Raw genomic sequence first — 12,895 nt, 5'->3', positions numbered from 1 at the left:
TGTCCTTTGTCATGCGCCCGGAAGGAGTGGGGAGCCCAAGATAGCGCTCTTCAAAACTATGTTGCTGTACCCCCAACACTTCCTTAACCTCCTCTCGGATATTAGCTGGGCAGTACTCCCCAAACAAGAAGGAACATTTATGCGGATTGATAAGTTGGCCGGTAGCTTGTGCATATGAGTTCAGTGCCTCCTTGACATTATTTGCTTCTAGTGCAGACGCACGAAAGAAGAGCCGTGTATCGTCAGCGAACAACAGATGCGAGATGCCGGGAGCCCTTGGGCAGACCCTCACAGGCGTGATCTCCTGGTCTTGTACTTTCTGACGCAAAATTGCAGCAAGACCGTCAGCAACTAAGAGGAATAGAAACGGGGAAAGGGGATCTCCCTGCCGAAGCCCGCGCGTTGGTGCAAAGGAGTCTGAGAGGGTTCCGTTAAGATTAATGCAATACCGAACTGAGATGACACATGCCATGATCCACTTCACCCATTGGCTCGCAAAACCCATTCTCTGCATCACTTGCTCGAGAAATCTCCAATCCACTCTATCGTAAGCTTTTGACAAGTCCAGCTTGTAAGCACAAAAACTCCTGTCCGGATCCTTCTCCTGCCTTATGTAGTGTGTACATTTGAATGCGATGAGGGCGTTATCAGTGATGAGCCTCCCGGGCACGAAGGCACTCTGCTCCTCGGACACCACATCACCAAGGATAGGTCTGAGCCGGTTAACCAGGCACTTTGAGATGATTTTATACACCACATTGCATAAGCTGATGGGCCTAAACTCCGTCATCATCTTTGGGTTGTCCACTTTTGGGATGAGAACAATTGTAGTAGAATTCACTCCCTCCGGCATTATACCCGTGGCGAAAAACTCGCTTACTTCTGCAATTATTTCATCCTTGAGAATGCTCCAATGGCGCTGAAAGAACCTGGCCGGGAGGCCGTCCGGTCCTGGCGCCTTGAGGGGGCCAATCTGGAACAAAGCGTCGCTGATTTCCTTCTCCGAAAACTGGCCACACAGCTTTGTATTCATCTCAGCCGTGATCATCTCCTCAAACAGCGGCACTACAGTCTCAGGAAGCAAGGTTTGGTCAGCTTCAAAAAGATTCTAAAAATAAGCAAGCGCCATACCTGACATAACATGATGGTCTGTTTGATAATTGCCCTCAGTGTCAATCAACCCCTTGATCTTATTCTTACGTGCTCTCCACACAGCCTTGCGATGAAAAAACTTTGTGTTGCGATCACCATGCTTTAGCCATTCCACTCGCGAACGTTGGAGCCACATCATTTCCTCCTTATACAGCAGTTCATTCATATGATCAGACTCCCTACGTATCTCATTGCGATCTGCATTCATGTTGGTGAGCTCCTCCAATCTCGTTCTGGACTTCTCAATTTCCTTTGTGATGTTACCCACCTTCTTGCTGCTCCGCGCTAGCAGAGTCCACCGGAGCGCCGCGCTGATGTTGCCCCGGTGACCATTTGCCCCAGCTGCTTTCCAAGCCTCTTCCACTATCTCCGACAGCGCCGGTTCCCTTTCCCACATAACTTCATACCTACGAGTCCTTCCGGTGCGTACCCGGGTCTCTCGCACACATCGTAAAATGATGGGGCAATGATTAGAGCAGGGAGACGTGAGGTGTGACACTTTACACTCCGGGAACAGATCATGCCACTGGTTATCTGCCACAGCCCGGTCTAGCCGCACTTGGACATTGGCACGCCCACCGCGCTTATTATCATATGTGAATGGATGCCCCGAAAATCCCAGGTCCGCAAGCTGGCAGTCCTCTAAGCATTCCCTAAATGCGACCATCTGATTCCGGGGGCGAGGGGTCGAGGACAAGTGCTCAAAGTCCCACATAGCCTCGTTGAAATCCTTGGCCACCAGCCATGGTATATCTGACGTGCCTCTCTTAGTCTGCATAAACTCTCCCACATGAGATGTCTGTTTTCAACTCTTGGTTCTCCATAAACAAAAGTCACCCGCCACATCGGTTCATCATTAGACAGTCTAACGAAAGCATCAATCCATCTTTCATTTATATCCTGTATGTTGACCGACACGGTTTCATCCCAATATAAGGCTAAGCCACCACTCTTTCCCTGACTACTTACACCATCAAAACCCTTGAGGCCAAGTCTGTTGCGTGCTCTCTCCATTTTCTGCTTTGGTTGTCTAGTTTCACATAAAAACACAAGCTTCGGGGAATGGGCTTGACAAAGAGCCTGAAGGTCACGAACTGTACGAGAGTTCCCCACCCCTCGACAGTTCCAAAACAAGCAACTCATTGCGACTGACGGGGCGCCACACTTGGCCCCGTCAGCTTACCAGCGGCCCCAAGGCTGGTTGCCTCCCAATCCTCCTCACGCTCCATGTTGCTAGCGTCATCCTCAAGGTTCGCGCCCCTAGCTTCCCCCTCTTCTGGACTCCTCCCTCTGAAATATCCTCGAATGGCACTACTGCGTTGCCATCATGTGCTATCAAGTGACGGCCCCTCAAGCTTTCCATCTGTCTCTTGCCCAGCGCGGAGTCATTAAAGTCCATCGACTCCCGAACACTTCCAAAAGACACCTCCAGATTATCAAGATCATGCAACGCTGGTATCATATCGTCCCTGTCTAGTTCCTTTTCTCTGCGCACCACCATCCCACTCTTCTTATTCGCCGGCACCTTTTTTTGCCCCCCGGCCGGCTTCTTCCGATGTTGCTTTGGTGTAATCTTTGTCCTGTCTGATGATTTAGCTTCAAACTGCTTCCGCATTTGTTGAACCTTGCTGCACTTCGGCTTTTCTTTTTGGAGCCTCAACTTGAGCCCTTCAACATGTTTTGCAAGCTGCTCATCCGCTTCCACCTCACCCACACCCTCAGTCTCCTCAAACCCATCATGCGCATCTACCCTGGTAGGGATCTTTGGCTGCGGTTGTTGGTGGCTCCTGCTTGACTCTGAACGCGCCGAGTACTGCGTCGCCGTTCCTGCACTCCCCAGGGAGAAGTCCATCGCCCGTCGAGCTCTTGGTTGACCCAGCGATGGGGTATACGCCGGCCTCTGCTCAAACTTCTTGAACGGGGAGCAGCGGAGGGTGGAATCATATCCTTTGGTAGCCATCCCTATTCTCTTCTCGCACGCATCCTTGTCGTGGCCCATGAAGCCACAATGAAAACAAAAGTGTGGCACCCTTTCATACTTGAGCTTGAAAGTACTACGCTTAATCACCCCCTTCGTCTTATATTCCAGCGTTATCTCCTTCTGCAGCCTTCTATTATAGGGCAGCTTGATGCGGATACGTAAGAACTCATTAGTGTCGTAGCCACTCTCCGGGGCGTCCACCTCCAACACTTCCCCTAGTGCACCCCCGACTGCATTACCATATGCCCTCGTCCTCTTCTTCCATGGGATATCAAAAACCCTCACCCAAACAGAAACCGCGTCCAGTTGGTTCTCCGAGGGCCTGGCCTCATTGTCGAACGACGCAACCAGCAGGGCGTCGCCATCGTAGATCCATGGCCCCCCTCTTGCCACGAACCTGAAATCTCCCTCCGAGAAGAGAGTAATTGTGTAAAAGTTATTCCTGATCGGCTGAAACTCTACCCCCGTCCTGAGTTGCCAGATCTTGTCAAAGTGTTTTGACAGGGTTTTTGCACTAGGCCTTCTCTGTGATCTATACAAGCTCATTAGCTTCCACGTCTCCCGCTCGCTTTCGTTGTCCTCCTCCTCCTCATCCTTGAAATCAACCGAGACAAAGGCCACATCATCCATATCCACCTCACCGTCAATCTGATTCTCGACGTCCTCCAGGAGCCCTCCTTCCGATGTCGGACCATCCCAGTTCCCATCCTCTGCTACATCGTCGCGCGGCCCAACCTGCTCCGGCATCTGCCTGACCGCCACGAGCCTGCCTGCACCAGAGGGCTTCGGGTGGGTAGGAGTCTCATCGACTCCCCCTTGATCACTCCCACCCTCAATGGCAGACGCGGCTCTCTCCATGGGAGGGCGGGATCTGGGTCGATGCATAACGGGGTCGGGATCTGGGTCGATTGGGATAGCCGGACGCGATCGTGGTGCAACTTTACCAGATCGAGCCTCCCTATTTGAAGACAACGCCTTAGGATTTAAGTTTCCTTGAGCCGCATGTAGTTGGATTCCCAGGACGGGGCGGAGACGCGTAGACACAAAGGACTGCGGAGCCGTAGTCCGGGAGGGATACTCCCGACGGTCCGGAACGCTTCCATCAGGGTACGATTCAGGTGGCGACCCACGATCGCCAATCGCCATCGCAACCCTAACCCTAGACGAAGCAGACCCACACAAACACATTGCATGGAGTTCATGTAGAGTTTATTTTTCATGGGTATAATTTAATAAAGGATATATTTACTTCACAGAAAAGGTTGCTTAGACAAAACTGGCCTTAATAAAGTAGAGATTTACTTCATAGAAAAGGTTGCTTAGATAAAACTGGGTCTCTCCTTCATTAAATTATACCCATGAAAAATGAACTTGTGAGGGACGTGGAGTATTTGCTCCAGAGCTCAAATGCTCCCTCATGCACAGTAAAATTAAAAAAAAGTAACAACATTTAAAAAATTCTGAATTTCTGTTCTGGTAAACTTTGATAAATGTTTTGTTTGCTTGCAAAATTTCAGCATGAAATGACATTCGTGCAAGTCATTAAAAAAATCGATGCTCCAAAAATGCTAGTTTTGAAAACATTTTGGGTTGCTAATCTTTTTTCGCCACGACTTCCACGAATGTCATTTCGCGCTGAATTTTGGTATCAGTGCAAAACATTTGTCAAAGTTTACTACAAAAAAGATTCAGATTTTTTTTACAGTTTTTTCGATTTTACTGTTCATGAGGGAGCATTTGAGCTCGGGAGCAGAATATGTCTTTATACTTCCTCTGTCGCGGTTTTGAACTAACCCCAATTCAAATTCAAAACAGCGACACTTAATTTGGATCGGAGGGGGAGTAGTATAATACTAGTAACAATTTAATAGTACCGAACAAGCAAACAACAACATATAATTAGAATGATATTATGCCATCACTCTTTATGTGTAGGAATTTGGAAAGGAGGTTCAAGTGGATGCTAGAAAAATGACTACGAATTCCCCTTTTTGTTTGTGAATCCCTGTTTGTATCCTTTGAGCGCACGCCCATTAAGTAGCGATCAAATCAAGGAAATTGATCCTATGAAACTAGGATGAAAGGAAAACGCCCTCCCGCTTTCTTTTGATCCATTCCTTTGAACGAAACACATAAATTGTGTTTGCACATGAAAATTTCCTATTCATATGTTTTTCCTCTACTTTACCTTTGAAGTTTAACCATAGGGGCCCTTAAGCTATGCCATTGATGATGGAGGCGAAGTGGTGGCAAAGGTGAGATGAAATGTTAGGGCTAAGGATCTATTAGAGTATGCGAAGGCTTGATCCAACTGGCCAGCTGCAGTAGTCATTGGAATCAAGGAAATAGTAGATGATTGTGGCGGAGGAAGAGATGAGGAGAGTTCTGAAAGTGCTCTTCTCCTCGTGAGCTCAAATGCACCTACCATGAACAGTACAATAAAAAAACATAGTAAAAAAAATTGACGAAAAATCGCAACAAGCATTATTGAATGTTCTACATACATGCGAATTTTCGTGAGAAAAAAACCATTCCTAATGCTTTTCCAAAAAAAATAGTGCTCCAAAAAGGCGTTAAAGGAAGAGTGTTACTCTTAGAATTTTATTTTTTTTCGGTATGGATGTGTCTGTAAGGACATGTGATACTTATTTTTAATCATGACCAATTTTGAAAGTAATTTTATTTTTTGGTATGAGTGTGTTTGTAAGGACCTGTGATACTTAGTTTATGACCTTGGACCCCTTTCACCAAAGAAAAATGCAATTCTTCTTTTAAGGTGGAAATAAAACATTATGTACAAACACACATATCTCATAGTACCCATAAACTGAAGTACACGTCCTATTAATGCACATCTACAAATCAGGAAGAGCGGGGCAGAATTTAAACGTTTGTAGAGGGACTCGTGCCACAACAAATCCACCATGCAGCAAGTACATTATAATTGGTCCATGAATATATTGGTCCAAATCAATAGTACTTTAATGCCAAACACGCTCTAGGAGGACATGAATCAAAATTGGTCCATGAACGTACTCTGCAAAGAAAAATCAAAATCTGAGCCCTTGGTAGCTGAGAGAGCTCGGGCAAGTTAGTACACACTATTTTTAACTCACACAGCGTCGGTGGCCCCCCAGGGGATCTACATCAGGCGATTATTATTTCTGCGGGTGAGTTGGTGATTAAAGCAGCAAAATTTTATCCAGATCATCCACACCGCCCACGATCCATGGAACCAACCTTCAGAACGTGGATCCATTAAAGTAAAGAAAAACTTAAGAGTTTGGATCACCGGATCAGGGAAGTGCAACTTCACTCACTGCTGCTCCAGTGCACAGCACGTGCCGCTTTTAGTACGGCCCATTTTCTTCTTCTTCTTCCCCAAGATTCCATCCATGCTAGTATGATTGTTTTCTTCCCTACCCTAGGACGAGCAGGCCTAGAGAAGCATCTTCGTGCTGCTGATTGGACTTGAGCTGGGGGCACGGCCATAGGCCGTTCGGCGGCGCGGTTGGCCGGTTTTATTCAGAAAGCACCTTCAGAAATTTGGTATTGCAAATCGGGTCCAGCGCATCTGTAAATGACCGTTGGATTTCAGATCCAATGGCCGAGAAGCTCTGGAAGCACCTAAACTTAGGTGCTCCCGTAGCCTGGACCCCCGTCACGAGCTAGCGGAATGCGTGCGTCAGCGACTCGAAGGCGGGCTTTTCGCTTCGCCAGTACCGCACCGCGTCGTCGGCTCCGTTCGCTCTTGGGCGGTCAACAACGACCGAGGGCGAAGACAACTTTATGACCACCGCTGTAGTAGATACTGTGAGGTGAGCGCATACGTGTCGAGATCTCAGACTCCATGGGGTGGCATCGCGGTTGGTCAAACGGTTGGCAGCGACCGCACACCGCACTTCAGGCTGGCTTCTGTGCGACCGTGGGTGTGTATTGGCTCTGGCCAAGCTGTCAAAAGAACCAGAACGCTGGCCAATTCACATTCACTCCTCAGATGGGTTCGAGTTAGACGAGCCCAAGAAGAATTACCGCTGCATGCGCAGCGCCACCAAATACAGTACATTATAATTATACAGTATAGAATAAGGAATGAACCAGGTAAATTTTGTCTGACCTGTTTTACACTGCTACGCAATCCGACTACCACTAGTCAAGCTTATGTTTTAACCAACCAATGAACCACTCCACGAGATATAACACACATAAACTTAAACAAACATTAAGACACGGATGATAAATCTACTACTTTGTCGCCCCTTTTTTCCTATATCGAATCATGATATATGTACATGTTTTCACGGCGAGTAGATCCTTCCTGCAGGTCATAAGATTAGCGGCGATCCATCCATCCATCAATTTGACGGCCAGGAGAGTTAGCTAGCTGGCTGGTGCCACGGACTGTGCCTAGCTAGCCCTGTGCTTTCACGGAGTACAGCAGCTCCTGGACGTTGGGAGGGAAACGGCACATACAGATCATTAGGATGCTGAAGCAATGGCGAAAAGAAGCGGTTAGTTATTAGGCAGTCAATTAGAAATGGAAATTACCAGGTCTCCAACACCAGAGGCGAGCATAGGGTAAAGCTCCGAAAGCGAATTCTCTTCCTTGAGCCTTTCCAGGCCGTCGAGCCGGTCCGGTTTCGCCTCGCCGTCTGCGCTGGTGTCTTCGGTTTTAAGCGACCCGTTTATGGAGTTCTTCCTGAAGTATATTTCCACCTCTTGGGCTTCCCGTGACAGCTGAAGAGCAACGAACTGAAACGACGCAGAAACGGGGTAAGCAGAGTCTTCGCTTATTCATTTCGATCTATGTCCACTATAGTTGTGTCACATTACAAACAGCAAGTGATTAGTGATTACCTGGCATAGGTGGCTAACAGAGAATGTTGGCTGGCAGCTGAGATAGGACTTTTCCAGTTTAGGAATGCTTTGTCCATCAAGCGGAGTTAGAGCAAGGTACAAGTTGAACTGCACAACAGAACAGACATATTCAGCAAACCTAATGGACGTAAACCACGGGCCACTGCTTGTACAAGATTTTGGCCTAGTGAGCCCAGGTATGTGCATGTGCTGATGTTTTATATTGCCTGCGCAACACTACAAAACACACCAGAATAACACGATACGGACAAAAGGATGCATCCAGCCTTTTAGAATGTTTATTAGTAATCTGAATCTTCCAAAGCACAAATAAAAAAAATACGAACTCTACTTATTTTTGCAACAGGAAGCAACTGTAAATTTAAACTATTGCGACGGTCTGTTTTTACCTTGGTATCAAATTCATCAGCATTACGAAGATGATCCACCAACTTGGCAACACGCCCACCCTTGACCATCCTTCCACTGGAGCCACCGGCACTGCCATGTCGAGTTTGGCTGCGGGTGCCATTTTTGCCCCAGGCAAGCATCTCTCCCCGCAGTGGAGAAGTGGCTAAGATATCTCTGGCACCTCCCAAATCATCATTCTCCTCGTAGCTGCTATCAACACTGCCAATAGTCTTGGCAGGGGATGACCGTGGCACAGGCCACCTCCGAGCTCTTTTCATCTTGACATCTGGTGAACGATCATCAACAGAAGACGATTCTTTGCTGCCATCATTGCCATTTTCTTCTCTCTCGTCGTCATCAATGTCAGTTGGGGCATTGTCAGGAGAACTAGTCCGTCCTCTCTTCTTTGTCCGCATACTCCCACGGGTCTTTCTTGTAGAAGCTATTGCTTTTGCATTGGAGCGCTTCTTCACAAGTGCTTCTGTTTGTCTTCGAAATGTTTCAGCAATGGAATCTTGAATCTTTCATGAGAAATACAGCAAATGTCAATAACAAGAAGACAAATACCAAATGACCAGGGCAGATAATTTTCCACCAGACATAGACAGCCATATAAACCAACCTTTTTGTTGCGAGTCTTCTCTTCTTCACCGAAAGCAAGTTCCTGACGTATCAAGCAAATTAGAATCGGTGGCAGGTACTACAACAAAAGCTAGATAAACAAGAGTGACAAGACAACTTAGTGTGGCAACTGGAGAAATTATGCATCACCTCTTCCTCATACTTGTCAATGTCTGGATATAAAGCTAGAATTAAAGCGTCAAAATTAGGATCATCCCTCAAGGAACGTCTGCTCTTGCAGTGGGTGCGGCATGCAGGGCATTCATTATTTCTGCAAAAAACACCACAGCACTTATATTGTCATTGAAATAAAGTATATATTTGGATTTTTCAAAGCCCCAATCAGGTTGGGCTATACATTTCTTTTAAATGACACTGTAGACAAATAACGCAAGGGATCATACCCAAGCCGCATGGATTTATCAATGCAGTCCCTACAAAACCGGTGCAAACACTCCATAACCGTTCTTGTTTTCCGGATAATGCCTGCAACAGAGGACCATAAGAGAAGCAAATTCTCAGATATCACAGTTTGAGCAGACATTCTACCTAGTTTCTTGTATAAAACTCATCCTAGCTGCTTGATGATGTGGACAGTCCCAACATGCATACTTGAATAACAGAAACATGTGAGCTTTGATGAATGTGCTAACTTCAACATCGGTAGTCAATAATCACAAAAAGATGTACAGAGCACATTAGCCTGCTTTAGTTACAGCTATTACAAGCAATGCTGTCAACACAGAAATCATGAAAACTAAACAGAGTTGCTATCTCTGAATTTGAAAGCAAGTTGACAAGGTTACCTAAGCATATAGGGCACTGCACTTCCTTCCGTATATCCATCAATTTCACTAGTATAAACCTGCATGAGAAAACAATACTGTTTAGCTACTAGTTTCGCTAACAAGAAAGCCAAATCTTCCATTACCAATTGGCATTTTCAATTACTGATTAACAGCTTATGGAACACACAGTGGCATTATTTTTTCTTTTTTCAAAGAAATGCGTAGTATAAAGAACATAATGTTCAGGTGTTCACAGTGGGACTACAGGAGACAACGGGGAAAATGGAACCATTAGCACCTTTGGACAACTTGAACACTGGAAACTCATATTTGACAGGCAGAAGAATTGTTGATTTGATTCAATTTACCAGCTGAGAAATCTAAACAGTACCAATAAAATCCAAACAACATACAATAGGTGGTCAACAAAAACAGTGTCTACACAATTATCTGGATCAAAGGGGATCAAATGTGAAAAGGTGTGTGTGCTACAATCTGATAACAGAGTTTATATATCTAGTGAACAAAATGCTTTCCTGACAGGAAACTGCACTGCACCTACAGCAACAGAGGGGTTGATTTGCACCTCGCATCAGCAGCGAGAAAAGATTCATAGAAGCGTCTGTGCATTTCAGTACCGATGAAAGATTCATAGAGACAGCTGATGGAAGGTAAAGCATAATGCTATCACGAGAATAAGAACGCATTTGCATAAAACTGAGTTAAGACACCTAAACAGTGTAAGACCTATCGCAGTCATGGGGGTCGGGACAGCAACAGTAGAAGCAGATAGATATTCAGAGCACGACAGGCCAAGTCATGTCCAAGACACTGCAGGAAACACGAAGAGGCTCCCAATACAGACGAAGGCGGCACCTGCTACGAAACTGAGAAAATCCACGGGAAGATCTTACATGGGCTGGATGAGCTTGAATAGTGTTTGCCATAAGAACATGGTGTCTCCACAGAACCATTCGACATGATGAACACGGGTGCACGGGTGAGAGGCTGGCCAGGAGCTCACACGGGTCTAAGCATGGCAGGATCATTCAGAAGGTCGGGCTAGCAGCAGCAAAGAGCCGGGACGGAAGAGTTGGCCGTGGCCGCACACGATTCAGAAGCAAGAGAAACAGGGAATTCCTTCCTGTAGATAGCTGAACCACGACGAACATGACCGCCGGTTCAGATGTGGCTGGCGACTCCGGGGTATCAGCTTGGGTATGCGGCGATCGACCCTGGATGCCGCTCCCAGCATTTGCCGTCGTGAGCACGGCGCCTCCGCTGAGCCGTGTGACGAAAGCATGCATGCTACAGAAAGATCCCATGACCCGGCGGTGACGGGAGCGCGGGACGGGCGAAGCGGCTGGCGCCTGCGCCTACCGACGAGGACGACTCGTGGTGGGCCGCCGCCGCCGCCACGAGAGACACGAGCCAGGATACGAAGCACGACACCACGAAGATCCCATGGCGACAGGAGCGCCGAGCCCGACGAGGTGAGACGATGCGGCCGCGGGTGGTGCCGCCGGCCCGGTGGGACTCCCCGGACGAGGACCTCCGGCACCACCCCGGCGAAGCGAAGCTAGCGTACGGGGACGCGGCGTGACGACGACGGGAAATCGGCAACGGATGCGAGAGGAGGAGGAGATGGGGAGGGGCGGGGAGGGATGAGGGGCGTCGACGGCCCACTTACTCGTCCACGTCGGCGGCGTCGCTCTCCGACGACTGACTGTCGTCGGCGTCCTCGTCGTCCCCGCCGCTGCCGCCGCCTTCCTCGTGCTCGTCCTGCTGCTGCTGCTGCTTCCGCTGCTCCTCCTCGTCCTCGTCCTCCCCCGCATCGGAATCTGCAGAGCCCGTGAGACACGCAAGCCAGTCAGCGACCCCGGCGCCGAAACAGAGGACGCGATGCGCGCATCGCGTGGGACGGTGGGAGATGAGTCGGCGGCGCGCGCGCGTCGCTCGAAGCAGAGCTCTCACCGCCACCGCCACCGTCCTTGGCCAGCTCCGCGGAGCCCCCGTTGGCGGCCCTCGGGGCGGCACCGCCCTCCGTGCCGGAGCCCGCGGCCCCGGCAGCGGCAGCGGCAGCCTCCTCCTCCTGGTCGACGTGGGCGTCGTCCGCGTCGGGCGACGGGTGCGGGCGCTTCTGCGCGGGCATTCCGGCCGGCGGTCCGCCCTCCCCGCTCGTCGGCGCGGCGCTCGTCGCGGGGGAGGACGGGCGCGTGCGGGCGGGCGAGTGAGAGGGAGGAGGCAGGAGGTGGGTGGAAGCGGCTCGAGTCGAGGGGGAGGCGGAGAGCGAGAGGAAAAGAAAGGCGAGGCGAGGCGAGGCAGGGGACGGGGGGTGGGGGTGGTGCCTGCCTCTGCCTGCCCTCCCCTGTGCTGCGTCGCGTGTGACTTTGGGTTGGTGCGCGTGGCCGCCCCGACCCGGCCCGGCCCGGCCCGGCCCGCTCCGCAACAAAATTTTAACTTGCGACCTGCGTACGGTAGGAAAAATAAAGACCGGGGAGGAGGACGGGCTCGACCCCGTCGTCTCCGGCGAGCCGGTCCGTCGTCGGTGAGGTTTTTGGGGTCAACGGCGGACGGCGGCCGCCACGCGCTGAGCCGGAGGAATTTTCCGAGGGGGAGCCGCGGGACGTGCGTCGCGTACGTAGGCTTGCCCGATGCGGGAAGGTGGTGATGATTGGGAGTGGCACTCGGCTGCGTTGACTAATGCATCGGCGTGAGTTGTGTTCTTCGGCGTGTGGCTACGGGTACGAGTACGAGGACTATTCGCCTTTGTTCCATCCAAGTGATTGACGATCTAGTATTGGAAGAGAAGAAAAAAAGGCCTTCGATTAAACTAAGGATACAGTCGTCCCGCCAGGTGGCGGCCTGGGTTATCAGCAAAAACCTCCTCGCTTGAAATGTTATCACTAGAGTGCAATTATCGTAATGCATTTCTCTCCGTGATTTCCCGTATTTAGAAGCCATATTTCTCTTCTGATTTGCTGCAAGGGAAGCTAAATTCGTGTTCACCAGTGCTTCGATCGAAGCGGCGGGGTTGTATATCCAGGCCTACAATACAACCGAGTGAGCCTCGTGTCGTTTTTTT

General features: G+C 49.4%; 2 protein-coding genes across 2 annotated transcripts; both read right to left on the bottom strand.

Moving 5' to 3' along the window:
* Nucleotides 1-288: 288 nt before the first annotated feature.
* Nucleotides 289-3,991, bottom strand: LOC141036356 (uncharacterized). Its single transcript, XM_073506361.1, has 4 exons — nt 2,336-3,991; nt 1,132-1,924; nt 450-1,065; nt 289-319 (listed from the first exon to the last, which is right to left on the bottom strand). The coding sequence occupies exons 1-4, from the start codon at nt 3,989-3,991 to the stop codon at nt 289-291; spliced, it is 3,096 nt and encodes a 1,031-aa protein (XP_073362462.1).
* A 3,207-nt stretch (nt 3,992-7,198) lies between these two features.
* Nucleotides 7,199-12,229, bottom strand: LOC109747453 (putative E3 ubiquitin-protein ligase RING1a). The gene is made up of 10 exons (XM_020306506.4): nt 11,785-12,229; nt 11,501-11,651; nt 9,829-9,887; nt 9,427-9,508; nt 9,173-9,293; nt 9,024-9,065; nt 8,401-8,922; nt 7,991-8,098; nt 7,682-7,885; nt 7,199-7,577 (listed from the first exon to the last, which is right to left on the bottom strand). The coding sequence occupies exons 1-10, from the start codon at nt 11,960-11,962 to the stop codon at nt 7,545-7,547; spliced, it is 1,500 nt and encodes a 499-aa protein (XP_020162095.1). The 5' UTR covers nt 11,963-12,229; the 3' UTR covers nt 7,199-7,544.
* Between the last annotated feature and the right edge of the window lie 666 nt (nt 12,230-12,895).

This window comes from Aegilops tauschii, chromosome 1 (assembly GCF_002575655.3).
Source record: "Aegilops tauschii subsp. strangulata cultivar AL8/78 chromosome 1, Aet v6.0, whole genome shotgun sequence".
NCBI lineage: Eukaryota > Viridiplantae > Streptophyta > Magnoliopsida > Poales > Poaceae > Aegilops > Aegilops tauschii.
Note: the sequence above shows the minus strand (reverse complement) of the source record. Positions and strands in the feature narration are given on the sequence as shown.